Source organism: Bidens hawaiensis, unplaced genomic scaffold (assembly GCF_021521415.1).
Source record: "Bidens hawaiensis isolate Kalapana, Puna unplaced genomic scaffold, B.hawaiensis_p1.1 tig00025392_1, whole genome shotgun sequence".
Taxonomy (NCBI): domain Eukaryota; kingdom Viridiplantae; phylum Streptophyta; class Magnoliopsida; order Asterales; family Asteraceae; genus Bidens; species Bidens hawaiensis.
This window is the reverse complement of record NW_027494060.1, coordinates 109,215-123,271: the sequence shown is the minus strand read 5'-3', so window position 1 is coordinate 123,271 and position 14,057 is coordinate 109,215. Positions and strand designations below refer to the sequence as shown.

General features: G+C 37.6%; 1 protein-coding gene across 1 annotated transcript; it reads right to left on the bottom strand.

The window, feature by feature from the left end:
* Window positions 1-1,791: 1,791 nt before the first annotated feature.
* On the bottom strand, window positions 1,792-13,117 carry LOC143571556 (beclin-1-like protein). The gene is made up of 9 exons (XM_077056950.1): window positions 12,988-13,117; window positions 12,397-12,824; window positions 12,205-12,329; window positions 12,082-12,130; window positions 8,105-8,263; window positions 7,868-7,953; window positions 7,679-7,750; window positions 2,123-2,272; window positions 1,792-2,048 (listed from the first exon to the last, which is right to left on the bottom strand). The coding sequence occupies exons 1-9, from the start codon at window positions 13,115-13,117 to the stop codon at window positions 1,844-1,846; spliced, it is 1,404 nt and encodes a 467-aa protein (XP_076913065.1). The 3' UTR covers window positions 1,792-1,843.
* Between the last annotated feature and the right edge of the window lie 940 nt (window positions 13,118-14,057).

Here is a 14,057-nt window from a genome sequence, read left to right as displayed (position 1 = left end):
ACACGCGGAAGCATCCATGCACCCTTAGACGTCATCCGCATGATAGCACATCTATCCGCCAAGATTGACCGGAAGGCAATGCCAATAGGACATTTGTAAATAACTAACTACCTTCTAGAAGAATAACCACGATCGTTACTTGGAGAATACGTGACCCGTCGACCAATGAATGAAGGACACCTGGCCAGTTTGTTATAACCGTGCACATGGCCAGGGATCAACTCGTCCTATCATAGAATGACACGTGTCCAGGTTGTTACCCATGCACATGGGACGTATAGCTCAACCTACCACAAAAGGACACACGTCCAGACGGTTATTGGAGATCTTCTAGAATGAGACAGCTGACCCAATCACAATTCTCACATTCTTCGGCTATAAATACCCTCTTCGTCTGCATAAGGTACACATTCACTCTCAAGTATTTACTCTCAATACTCTAGTACTCTCTTTACGTAAGAACAATACTTATTTTCACGCCGGAGGATGGTTACGGGAAGACCCCCCTCTTGTCATTCCCGTGACGAGACTCACGGTGTTTGTTTTGCAGGTTCCGATCACTAGACTTTGAGAAGTTGTGCTCATATCGTGTTGGTTGTTATTGTATTCTACCCGGTTGACTCATTAGATCCAAAACCCGTTAAGAGGATCGGATCGGATCGGTGTTTCTTCGAAAAGCAGTAAAGTAAAGGTGTAGTAAAATATAACGGGGGTACATTTAGTTATATTGACCAGGCAGGTTCAAGTGTTTATTTATATAGTATTTTATTACTTAATAACTGAAGCACATATAATGTGTCACAGAGAATAATAATTAATTAGTTAAGATATTTACAATCTCGTGCAATAGTCACTGGTTGACAGGTTTGCAATCTCTTCCACTATCATGTACAAACAAACCATGATTAATAATTGATATATACAAAATTAATTCATTTTCATTCCATCACCTACCTACCTCACTTATTTATTTTTTTATATTTATTTTATTTTATAGAATGACTAACTCAAACACACTTTAATACTACTCATTTGAAGCGTTAACCATTTGAAGAAGAGCGCCATTTTATTCGTTATGTACTTATTGTTGCATAACCGAAGCAGTGCTTTAATTTCGTCGAGGTGTTAATTCTTAGTTGAATGAACATGATTAGGAAAATAGACGACTTTATAGGCTAAATTCGAAGGTCTCTATTATTGAAAATTTAGCCGGACAGATAATCATCAGTAAACAGACTCATCAAAACTCCTCTTAACTCTACAAGTTAGTCAACATAAGTAGTGAAATAATTAATACAGTTTCAAGTGTTAATTTGTTGACAATTAATTATATGAGGCGTTGTTCAAAGTGGCCAACTTGGTTTTTCTTATAGTATTGGCTTGGCCAATTGCTTTAAAGTTAAAATTTAAAAATATCAAGTCCTTATCCTATGTGGTTAGCAACAAGTACAAAACTAGATCTACCTTTTCCTTTTCCTTTTTCTTAAATTACAAACATGCAATTATTGGGCCTTTATCAATTATTTTATTACAAACAAACACATAATATATCATAGGTATCCATATCCATACATGCCACTCAACTAGGGGGTTGAGGGCCAATACCTCTCAACTTTCATAGACAAGTAATTAATTCAAAACTCATTTTCTGTTTTATGTATACCCATAAGCATATATTATGATACCAATAGACCTAAAATTCCTGAGTTTTTCTTTTAATCCGCCCGAATATTTTTAAAACATCAAATGCATATAAATGGATTTGAACTTACAAAATGTTTCTGAATACATATTCAGAAGGTACCACTTTTACTAGATTTGTATGCATTAACAGACTACAATATCAATTTGGTTGCTGCTTTTTGTACAAAGGAGTTGATGAAGAGGAAGATGGGAGTTGTGAGAGTGGTTGGAAGTTTGTATTGCCAACAAACCAGTAGAGGGCCCACTTCAAGTTGCAGAGTGTATACTTGAGAGCTTTTGTCCAATTCTCCTGTTTGTTGAAGCTCTGTGTGATGGAATAGCTTTCCACTTTGTCATTCTCTATCCTGTTATTATCCGCCAGCATTAGCCTAGTCTTCTTAACATAATTATAAACTCACTAATCAGATAGTTTACTTACTTGTAAGGAAGTTTGAAACATTTTTCAGCCGGTATGTTGTTTTCTTTATCCTTGGACTTTGCAAACTCCGCAAACTCCTTCAGGGACGTCAAGAACAACGTCATTGCCTTGTCGTATCGAGTGCTCCAAAACAGATTCACCGGACCAAACCTATTAAGAGTAAGCACCAACCCAACAATCTCACTTATCTAGTGCAATGTTAAAAAAACAGAAAAACCATAAATCAAGATATGACAAGTAGGGGTGCGAACAAGCACGGCTACTCGAGATTGATTCATTGAATATTAGACAGTGATTATAGATTATAGTTCTATATATGTTAATGATTGTAAATTATCTCTTACTATTATTAGCTTGATATGGCTCTACATATAGAGTCCCCCTGTACAGAGATTAACATCATCAAAATACAATATACAGCTTTCATACCAAGATTAGTTTGGTATCAAAGCCAGGCTCCAACCCTAATTTCAGCCGCCTCTCTTGTTCCTCCTTTATTTATTTTTATTTTTCTCTGGTTGGCCTCTGCTCTTCCCAATCGGTCCACAATGGCCATCATAGCCTTCACCACAGTGGAGAAAACTAATCACAATTCTCACAAATTCGGGTTTAAACTTAGTCCTACCAATTATGGATATTGGAAAACAATGATCCAGCCCTTCCTCATCACCAATAGTCTTTTTGGCTATATCGACGGATCTGTTTCTTGTCCATGTCCAACCATCACTGTCCACTCTTCTAACAAAGATCCAGCGCCGCCTGCAATACAACCAAATCCTGATTATTCTGCATGGATCTTAAATGATGCTCACGTCCGTATGTTGTTGCTTTCAACGATCTCTGAAGCATCGTTCCAGAGCATGTACAGGGTGATACCTCTCGTGACTTGTGGCTGTCCTTGGAACGTGCTTATGCACCACATATATCTTCACGAGAATACACCCTCAAAACTCAATTGCTCAAGATTGAGATGAAACCTGAAGAAACTTCTGCTGCCTATATTACTCGAGCACAAGAGTATTCAGATGCTTTAGCAAGCATTGGTGAGCCTATGAAAGAAAAAGATGTCGTTATGCTAATTATTGTGGGTCTTAGGGAAGAATACAATTCGTTGAAATCTACCTTGATTGCAAGACACCCTCCTGTTGATCTTTTGGAACTTCCTGGACTGATTGCTGATTACGACTACATGACAAAGAAGTCTGATCCCACAATTGCTGCTACTCAAGCCTTCATGGCTACCAGCAGCCGTGATTCAGCCTCTTCCACCGGATTCCAGCTTCCGCCTGAAACAGTACAATCTCTTCAACAGTTGATGACCAAATTAGGGTTTACCGTGCAACCTGCACAACAGCCGAATCAGGCTTTTTATACCACTCGTGGACCAACCAACCGCAACTGTGGTTCCTCTAATCGACGTGGTCGTGGAAACTACAACAACAATCAATCTTACAACGCCAACCAATCCTACAACAACAATCAAAACAACCCAAACACTACAGGTAACAATTCAAGATTTGCTTGGGCAACTAATTAGAATACAATCTATGGTTCATGCAACAGGTGTGGCATTGCACACATTCCATCACTCTGTCCCAATCGTGCACCAAGACAGGCTCCACAAGCAAACTATGCTGATCAGCGTTCACAATCATCATCATCATGGTTGCCAGACACTGGTGCAAATAGTCACGTGGCACCCGATCTCAGCGGCTTTGACAACTTTGAACCTTATAATGGTAAGGATACACTACTTGTTGGTAATGGCAAAGGTTTACCTATTCTTCATATTGCTTCTACCACATTTAATTCACCAAACAAAACCCTTTCTATTAAAAAAATTCTACATGTTCCACAAATCAAACGAAATCTTCTTTCCGTACAACGTTTTTGCGAAGACAATCATGTATTCTTTGAATTTCACTCTACCTTTTTTTGTGTGAAGGATACGGCTACCCGAACTATCCTCCTCGTGGGTCCAAGTAAGGATGGTCTCTACTCGTTTTGCTTGCCAAAGTTTCATCCAGTTTCCAATGTTGCCTTTTCCGCAGTTCGAGCTTCCCCAACAACTTGGCATCAAAGACTTGGACATCCCCACCCGGAGCTTTTACGGTCTATGATTTCCAAAATTTACCTTCCGGTTACAAATAAATATGTTTTTCCTTTTTGTAATTCGTGTCCTATGGGGAAGTCTTCAAAACTGCATTTATCTTCTTCTAATTATAAAAGTACACATGTCTTGGATTTGGTTTATTGTGATGTTTGGGGACCCGCTCCCGTTACTTCTTTTTATGGCCATCGTTATTTTCTACTATGTGTTGATCATTATACCATATACATGTGGCTATTTCCCATAAAACAAAAATCTGATGTCTTCGGAACCTTCAAACAATTCCATACAATGGCCGAACGACAATTTAAAACACAACTCAAGTCCGTCCAAACAGATTGGGGCGGGGAGTTTCGAAACCTATCCTCCTTTTTCACAACTCTTGGGATTTTACATCGTCTCTCTTGCCCTCATACAAGTGAACAAAACGGATTTGTTGAAAGACGCCACCGTCATGTGGTGGAAACCGGTCTCACCCTCTTGGCACAATCTGGTGCTCCAATGCGTTTCTGGAACTTTGCCTTTGAGACCGCCACATACTTGATAAACCGCATGCCTTCTCGCACATCATCAAACATATCTCCCTTTGAGCATCTTTTTAACCGCAAACCTGATCTGTCCTTCTTACGTGTTTTTGGATGCCAATGTTTCCCTCACCTTCGCCCATACAAGCCACACAAGATGGATTTTTGCTCCCTACCCTGTATATTTTTTTAGGGTATAGCCCCTCTCACCACGGGTATATTTGCCTTGACCCCACTACTGACCGTATTTATGTTGCTCGACATGTACGGTTTAATGAAGCACTTTTTCCTATTCTCCAGCCTTCCTCTCCAATTACTAACCCTCACCAGATCCATATTTTTCATCCTATCCAGCCCCTGCCCTACATGAACTATCCAGCCTATCAAATTTAAATACACCAGACGACCCATCACACATCCCTAAAAATAACTCAGCTATTTCATCTCCTTCATCCATGGCCCCACACACAACACCCACCAACATAGTTCCTGCCCCAGATGCAACAAGCCCAACACAAGATTTCCCCGTTCCTACCCAAACACCTACCACCACCGAACCTAACACCTCAGCTCCACCCAACACCCATCCAACCCCACCTCTACAGTACACCAATAGCCGTCGACAACCCACCTAACCCACAACCAATGACCAATTATCTACACATTCTAGCACCACCGAAAGCCAAACCCGTACACGTCCACCAAACCTTCGACCCAACCCAAAGCAACGTACTCCGTACAATGCTTCTGCCTTTCACGTTTCCACCGAACCCTCCACCTTTGCTATTGCCAACAAAAGTCCTCAATGGCGTGCTGCCATGACTGAGGAATTCAAAGCTTTAATGAGAAACGGTACATGGACTTTAGTACCACATGTTCCTAATGCTAATGTTGTTAATTCTAAGTGGGTATACAGGTTGAAACGAGATGAACACGGAACTATAAAAACTTTACAAAGCTCATTTGGTAGCTAAAGGTTTTCACCAACAGCCGGGAATTGATTATCATGAGACGTTTAGTCCGGTTGTAAATCTACCACTGTTCGTGCGGTACTGTCACTTGCTGTTACAAGGCAATGGCCTTTACGCCAGCTAGATGTACAAAACGCTTTCTTACACGGTGACCTCCAAGAAACCGTTTATTTACGGCAACCACAAGGCTTCATTGATCCACAAAAGCCGAATCATCTGTGTCTGCTCCATAAGTCCTTATATGGACTCAAACAAGCCCCACGAGCATGGTTTAATCGTCTTTCAGGGGTATTATTTCAGCTTGGATTTCACGGGTCCAAAACGGATCCCTCGTTTATTTACTCTCACAATGGAAATTTACTATATATGCTCGTGTATGTGGATGATATTATCTTAACAGGCAACAATCCCCGCCTCATTGATCACATCATTCAAAAGCTTAGCACTTCTTTTGCAATCCAAGACATGGGGCGACTTTCATATTTTCTAGGCATTGAGGTGGTTTTCAAAGGTAATGATTTGCTTCTCTCCCAGAAGAAATACATATCTGACATTATTCATAAAGCTGGTCTATCTCAAACCAAACCAGTTGACTCTCCTATGGCAACTAACTCAAATCTGGCTCTTGGTGATAGTCCTCCGTTTGAAAATCCTGTTAAGTTTAGGCAAACTGTTGGTGCACTACAATACTTGACCCTTTCGAGACCGGACATTACCTTTGCGGTTAACAAAGTGTGCCAGTTTATGCACTCCCCTACAGAACATCATTGGTCCGCAGTCAAAAAAATTCTCCGGTACCTTCAAGGAAATACTCATTTCGGTCTCCTGATTCAACAAAAATCAGCCCCTATCATCCATGCAATACACGGATGCCTCCGGTCCATCTCTCACAGCCTTTTCTGATGCAGATTGGGCTGGTTGTCTCGATGACCGTCGGTCCACGGGGGGGTTTGCTGTCTACCTTGGATCTAATCTCATCTCGTGGTGTGCTCGTAAACAACGTACTGTCTCTCGGTCATCTACAGAGTCGAATACAAAGCTTTAGCAGACACGGTTCTTGAGTTAACATGGTTAGAGGCGCTTCTAAAGGAACTTCATGTATCTATGACATCAGTTCCTATTTTGTGGTGTGACAATCTTGGTGCCACCTACCTTTCAGCTAATCCGGTTTTTCATGCTCGCACAAAACACGTAAAGATTGATTTTCATTATGTCAGGGAAAGAGTTGCTCGAAAACAGCTTTCGGTTCAGTTTATCAAGACAGATGATCAAATTGCAGATGTGTTCACAAAGCTTCTTTCGTCACAACGGTTCTTGCTTCTTAGATCCAAGCTACAGGTCGCTCCCCGGCCTTAGCTAGACAGTGATTATAGATTATAGTTCTATATATGTTAATGATTGTAAATTATCTCTTACTATTATTAGCTTGATATGGCTCTACATATAGAGTCCCCCTGTACAGAGATTAACATCATCAAAATACAATATACAGCTTTCATACCAAGATTAGTTTTGAAAAGCTCAATCGAGCCTAAACGAGCCCGAGCCTAAAGTCCTGCTTGTTATATAAACGAGCATGCACTTCACTTATCAAGCTCGAATCGGCTCGCAAGCCTAAACGAGCCTGTCATTTACAAAATTTCTATAACTAATATATCATGTTATGAAAAAAATAGCTAAATAATATATATTATGTTATATATAAAATTATAATTGAAAAAAATATATAAATAATTATAAATATATAAAAAATAATTAATAAATAGTAAACGGGCCGAACCCAGATCGAGCTTAAAAAATTACACACGAGCCAAGCTCGAGCTTTAGAAATAGAGTTCGAAACAGGCCGAGCTCGAGCTCGAGCTCGATCTCAGTGTAATTTAAACAAGCCGGGCTCGAGCTCGGCCCAGCTCGTTTGCACCCCTAATAATAAGGTAGGATAAAAACTTACAGCTCATAAGTATTGTTGCTGCTGTCCATTATTCGAGGATAACTTCCCATAGGAAGAATTTTTATTCGGTATCTGTGAAACGCTAGGTTAAGGATATAATAACCTATCGACAAAAGATTGTAGCAGTAGCACTGATAAAAGAATTTATCATATATAATTTAGAAAGCAATATAACCAACATAAGGATACTGGTACTTTGGTCTGAAATATTGAGACATTGTATGAAGCAGAAGGCAAGCTTGGCCCCACGCAGCATTTATCTCATCCCACTCAACCTGTCAAAGTTGCAACCAAAAAACTCGGTTAGTTAAAAAAAAACAAGATTCATCAAAAACCGAAACTTAATTCAAGATTAGTGGGACAAAATTCATTCATGGTAAGATGCTTTTAGGGTTCAACAGTTTTAATAAAGTAGTAGCAACATACTGGGATTTTAGGGAGTCTTCCGAGCCTGAAGTTGTTGATTGTTCCAAATTCTCCATCATACCAAATTGGAAAAGCATCATTGAGAACATTAGTTCTCTTCAGGAGTTCTAAATGTGCTTGTGATACTTCAATTTTCGCCAATATCGCATCTCTCTCTTCCTGCCACGATAATTATTAGAAAAGAAATTCATACTGCAAATAACGCAACTTCCTGACATGTTATTGTTTTCAAGTTAGCAAAATATAATATCTGATGTCTAGGGGTGCAAACAAGCAGAGCCAAGCCGCTCGCAAGCTAATTTGAAATCGGCTCGTGAAAAAGCTCGATCGAGCTGAGCCTAAAGAAGCCCAATCTCGAGCCTAAAAGTAAGCTCGTTTACGAACGAGCCCGAGCTTCACTAGTCGAGCTCTAGCCGGCTCACGAGCCTAGCACTTTTATAATTTTTATTATATATATATGTGTATAATAATAATAACTAATTATTATATATTATGTTATGAAATAAAAACTAAATAATACATATTATGTTATACATAAAATTATAATTGAAAAATATACAAAAATATTACAAATATAATTAATAAATTAGTAAACAACCCGAGCCCGAGCCAAGCTCGAGCTTGAGAAACTGCTCACGAGCCGAGTTCGAGCTTTAGAAATAGAGATCGAAACAAGAGCTCTGTGTAAGTTAAACAAGTCGAGCTCGAGCCTAGTTGTGCCCGTCTCGTCTCGTTTGCCGCACCCATGTCAATGAGATACATCTGGTCAAGAATATGTGCAGTTCTCTAATCATAGCTGCTGTTACATATTCATATATATGTAGATAAAACATAACAAACTTTGGTTGCACTTTATTGCAGCTACTTTGAGTACTTATTGATGGTTGTGGCTTATTCAACACCTTTATGATGTCAAATATTGATATAAACTACAGACCCTCTCAGATATACAAGTTAGAGTGAAGTGTCATTTTCATCCATTAGGTTTGGTTAGTTGCGCAACTTTAGTACAGACGTTTTTTTTTCAGCTGGGCCCTTGAGGTTTCTGAATCTTGCCATTACTGTCAATTTCACTAACCCCGTTAAATATTTTAACATTAAGTCAGGGGTATTTCGATTTTTTAACCAATTTGGATGAAAGTAACAATTGTGATCAAACCTCAAGGACGATTTTATAAGATCAATATTTATATTTAACCTCAGGTTCTGATTCCGAGATAGGCTGAATGGAACAAAGCTTGCAACCTCATTATTTTATCTAGATTCCTATTTAGATGTTTGTTTGATAATTTAAAGAAGGCATGAAAAGGATATCAGGTACACTGGTTTTGATCTAAAGGAAAGTTAAGAAAACAAAAGTCAAAACATAATCAATGTTTGATGCAGTTTTGGAATTAAAGATTTTTTGGCATATTTAACAAAAAACTTTAAAAACTCGAAGTGAACCGAGCATAAACGAGCTCGAGCCCGAGCTTCACATATTGAGCTCAAGCCGGCTCACGAGCCTAAACGAGCTTTTTATTTAATATATTAATATAATAGCTATGTATATACAAATCACATTTATTAAAAGCGTGCGCTTTTTGCGCTTAAGCGCATTTAAAGCGCCAGGCGCATTAATTGCAATTAGCATGCAGCAGATATTTAAGACGCAGTCTTATTTTTTCAAACCTCCCCATTCGTATTAAATTCCCTTTAATAATCTGTACCTATTCTCTAGGAGTCCCTAACACTTCACTATTTAAGGGGTTCCACAATTAATATTATAGCACACAAAATCATCAATAAATTAAGAATTTATAGGTTTAGTTACAGGTTAGTTTTGTTCTTAAAAAACCTAAATTCGGATTTATTTCTTTACTCTGCATTTTGTGTTCTTTGTTTCTTATGTGTTCTTCATAAGATGTTCTATTTAAGTTAAAATTTTTGTTTTTTTTAATGTGCGCTTTTTTTTCAAAATCGGGCGCTTTTTGTGCGCTTATCGCTTGGGCGCTAGACCCAGCCTCAACGCTTTCGAGCGCTTATCGCATTTGATAACTATGATACAAATAGTTAAATTATATATACGTATAATTGTATAAATATATGTAATTAACTAGAAAAATACGTAAATATAATAATTAAATGAAAAATATTAAATAAATGAGCCGAGATCAAGCATGACAACTACTCACGAGCCGGGTTTGGCTCGTTTACACCCCTAGACCCAAGCGGCATCATTTACCAATCACTGACTATTATCGACCATATTTGACCATTATTAAACAATAGTAACACTAATGAGTAATGGCCCTAATTTTGTACCTCTTAGTCAAGTTCATCATATTTTGTGCATTTCTTGAAACCAAAGATGACTTCTTTTGGAATTTTTATGCAGAGTTGCAGACAATACAGTTGAGTGACATCTTGGTTTAAAAAAGCGTTAGGCGAGGCGAGGCGAGGCGAGGCGTTTTGGTTCAAAAATTCGAAGCGCGAAGCGAGAGCTTCACGTATGTGAGGCGCTCAATTTAAAAATTACTAAAAATTAATTATACATGACATATTTTACTTGAAAATCAATCATAAAGATAAAACATATTTGTTAAAACTAAACATGAATACTTAATACGTAGGTTAAACATTATAAAAACATATTTAGAAGTTGCAAAACACTTCAATTCTTAGAGTAAAAAGTAAAAGATATAGTAAAAAGTAATAATGAAGAAAAATACCTCTTGAGTCATAAACATATGTGTAATAATTAGGTGAGTTTGAACTGATTTAAAAGATGTTAGTGATAACTGAGGAGAAGATAAACTTGAAACGTCTAGAAGGTTGATATTTGGGAAAGATAAACTTTGAATATGAAAATTAAAGAGTGGTTTGAATTAAATATAGAGTGATAAATATATATAATACGGTTGGGTAATGTTTTATAGATGAGCCTCAACGATATTATTTTAAGCAGATGGCCCAAACAGCTACATTTTCAATCTAATTTGGACTGAATCACATGAGGCGCTGCCTTAAGCGCCTCACGCCTCGCCAGCTGATGCGCCGCCTCAGGGCGCTTCATGTATTATAGCGCCTTACGTAAAATAAGGCGTTTTCAAAAACGCCTCAGGCGCCTCACGCCTCAGGTGCGCCTTTTTAAACCAAGAGTGACATGCCATTTGTATAGTTTCGTGTTGTCTGATTTTGGAGCTCAACCGATCCATATATGTTCATTTTGTTGGTTTATTCAATATGCTTTTTAATTGTTTAATTTAATGTCTCGGTGAACTTGTATTATAGTCACTTCCTTGTTACCACAAAACTGTTTTGTGGAATATGTTTTGATCTTTCGAGGATGGAGTTTACTATTTCAACATCTATACCACACGAACTAACTTAAGTTGTTAATTACTGAAAAAGGATTCATCGTCTTCATATCTTTATATTCTTTATCTGTCAAGAATATTATATCAGTTGTATCAATGTTCTGCTGAAATCGTTGTTCAAGGCTGCTTAATTTCACACATGCCCGCGATTGTCAATCGGGGCCCCTGCAATTGCTGATTTCTCGGGTTTGTTTTCAGATGCTCCTATGAACCACCGAGACTTTTTTTCTTAGTTTTGCTGATTCAGATATGTACTTTCTGTTCACTTGTATAATTATAATAGGTTATCCATAGGTTTTGAACTTGGTAATATTGATATAAACATGCATATATGAGCTACTGTGTATATAATATTTAAATGTGTAAGTTTATAAGCGTGTACGTAAGTTCATATTACAGATAATGCAACTTCCTGACATGTTTTATTTTTCAAGTTAACAAATATAATTCTGGTTGCATTCTACTGCAGCTACTTTGAGTACTAACTTATTGATGGCCATGGCTTACTCAAGACCTTTATGATGTCAAATATTGATATCAAATATAGACCCACTCAGGTATGCATACAAGTTATTAAAGTAATTTTTTTGTAGGTAACAGATTTAGATGCGCACTCACCTGATGGGATATCAACTGAAACTGAAAATTATTGAACTCATGCCAATACCTGAAACAAATTATAAAAATAAATTAAAAACAAATGATTATGGTATTGACTCCACGTGAAAAGCAGCAGCTTACCGTTCCTCCAACTCTTTGAATCGATTAGATTTAATCTCAAGTTCCTTCAATTCGCCAGTTACTTGACTAGACTGTTTTTCAGTTTCTTGGATTGCTGCTTCAAGTTTACGTTCTTCTTCTTCTATCTGCATTTTGAAACGGGATACTGTAAGTGCAATTGCAAGCTCTAAAATGAGTTATCGTGTGTATGACCTTTAGTTTTTCTCTCAAAAAGTCAGCCTCGGTAAGCAGATTACGTGGCTCTCCCTCCAGGCGCTGCAGGCAAGCTTCATACGCCTTGATATCAGTGTTGACATCTTCAACCTCCTTATCCAGCTTATCAGACAGCAGCCTCATGCACTCCAGACATAACGGTTGGTCAAGCTGCGTTTGGGTTGTGGCGATCTCAAACGCACGGTTTAGCACGGTTATGGTGGAGTGGAAGCCGGAACGCGGAGGAGCATCGTTGTAGACGGATGCGGCAGGTGGAGGCAGCACAACGAATGATTCTTCCATGGCTTTTAGAGAGTGGGTGGTGGGTCGGGGAGGAACGCCAGGCCTTTGTTTTGGCAAGACAACAAAGGACTGATCCATGCGAGTGCCTGAAACTGAAACACTCGCTGATCCATGCATCCAAGACCCTGAGATTAACATCATATCATCATGTAACTTAAGCACTTTCGTTTACAACAAGCATACCCACAAGAAACAGTAAAACCAGAAATAATAATAGTAATAATAATGAGAAAATGATAATGAAGAGAACAACCAGAAAGTCAGTTAATAATAAAAAGTAAAGCTGACCTGATTTGGAGTCATTGAAATATTTATCATCAACGCCGGTGATGGAGAGGCTGTGATGGCAGTTTTGGCAGACCCACCGTGGAAGATTCGCCAGGACCCGCGTCTTATTATTATCACTATGGCTCTTCATATCATCGATTCGATTCGATTGCTGTTGTTTGTCTCTTGATTTGGATTTGGGATTATTATTATTATTATTATTATTATTATTATTATTATTATTATTTAATCGATTGCGTAGTGTATGTAATTATTATTATACATATACATACATACATACATACAACTTACAACCAACCCCATTGTTGCCATTCACACCCTCTACAACCTCACTTTACCAAACTACCCCCGAAGTTATTATTAATGTTTCAGATGGCCAAAATACCCATTTGTGGTAATTCATCAATTTACAATATTAATATATAACTTTTGTTTTTTAAATTATAAAAATTTTGAATTCTACCTTTTTAAATGAATATAACATTGTTGTATCTTCTTTTTTAAATATATTATTTTTTTAAAAAAATCTTCAAAATTGATCAAAAATTGATGATTTAATCAATCGAATTGATGTGTACAAGTATTTAGATTCATCAATCGATTATGAAATTGTAGAAATAATGCTCTCAATCGAGCTTTGATTAGGGTTCAAAATATTACGTTCTGACCAAAAATGAACATCTTTAAACGTTCTAATACTTTCAAAAAAGTTTAGAAGTTCTAAACTAACAAGAAAGTCACAAACGAAAAATTTAAATGTTCAGGCCAAATTCCTACCTTTAAACATTCAAATGTTAAACCTTTAAACGTTTAAGGTTAAAAGTTTAAACGTTCAGCAAAAAAGGCGTATAATTTGATCATCGATTCCATCATATGAACAAATATGGAATGTCTGCAATTGGGTTTCTACAAATGGCGTATAATTTACAAATTTACAAATTCAATTTTTATACAACATTTGCAAAATTGTTTTGACCAATTAGCCGTGGTTAACTATGATGAATGAGATAAGAAATTAATTAGAAGAAAAATTGTAACTCATTTCTCAAAATTGTTTTATCTCATAACCT

What these genes read in the sequence shown, in the direction of transcription:
- LOC143571556 (XM_077056950.1), bottom strand. Translation starts at nt 13,117, where the DNA reads ATGAAGAGCCATAGTGATAATAATAAGACGCGGGTCCTGGCGAATCTT. An exon ending in TATTTCAGACCAAAGTACCA is followed by an intron (nt 7,751 to 7,867) that starts GTATCCTTATGT and finishes AGCGTTTCACAG; the next exon opens with ATACCGAATAAAAATTCTTC. An exon ending in TGTTTCAAACTTCCTTACAA is followed by an intron (nt 2,049 to 2,122) that starts GTAAGTAAACTA and finishes GGATAATAACAG; the next exon opens with GATAGAGAATGACAAAGTGG.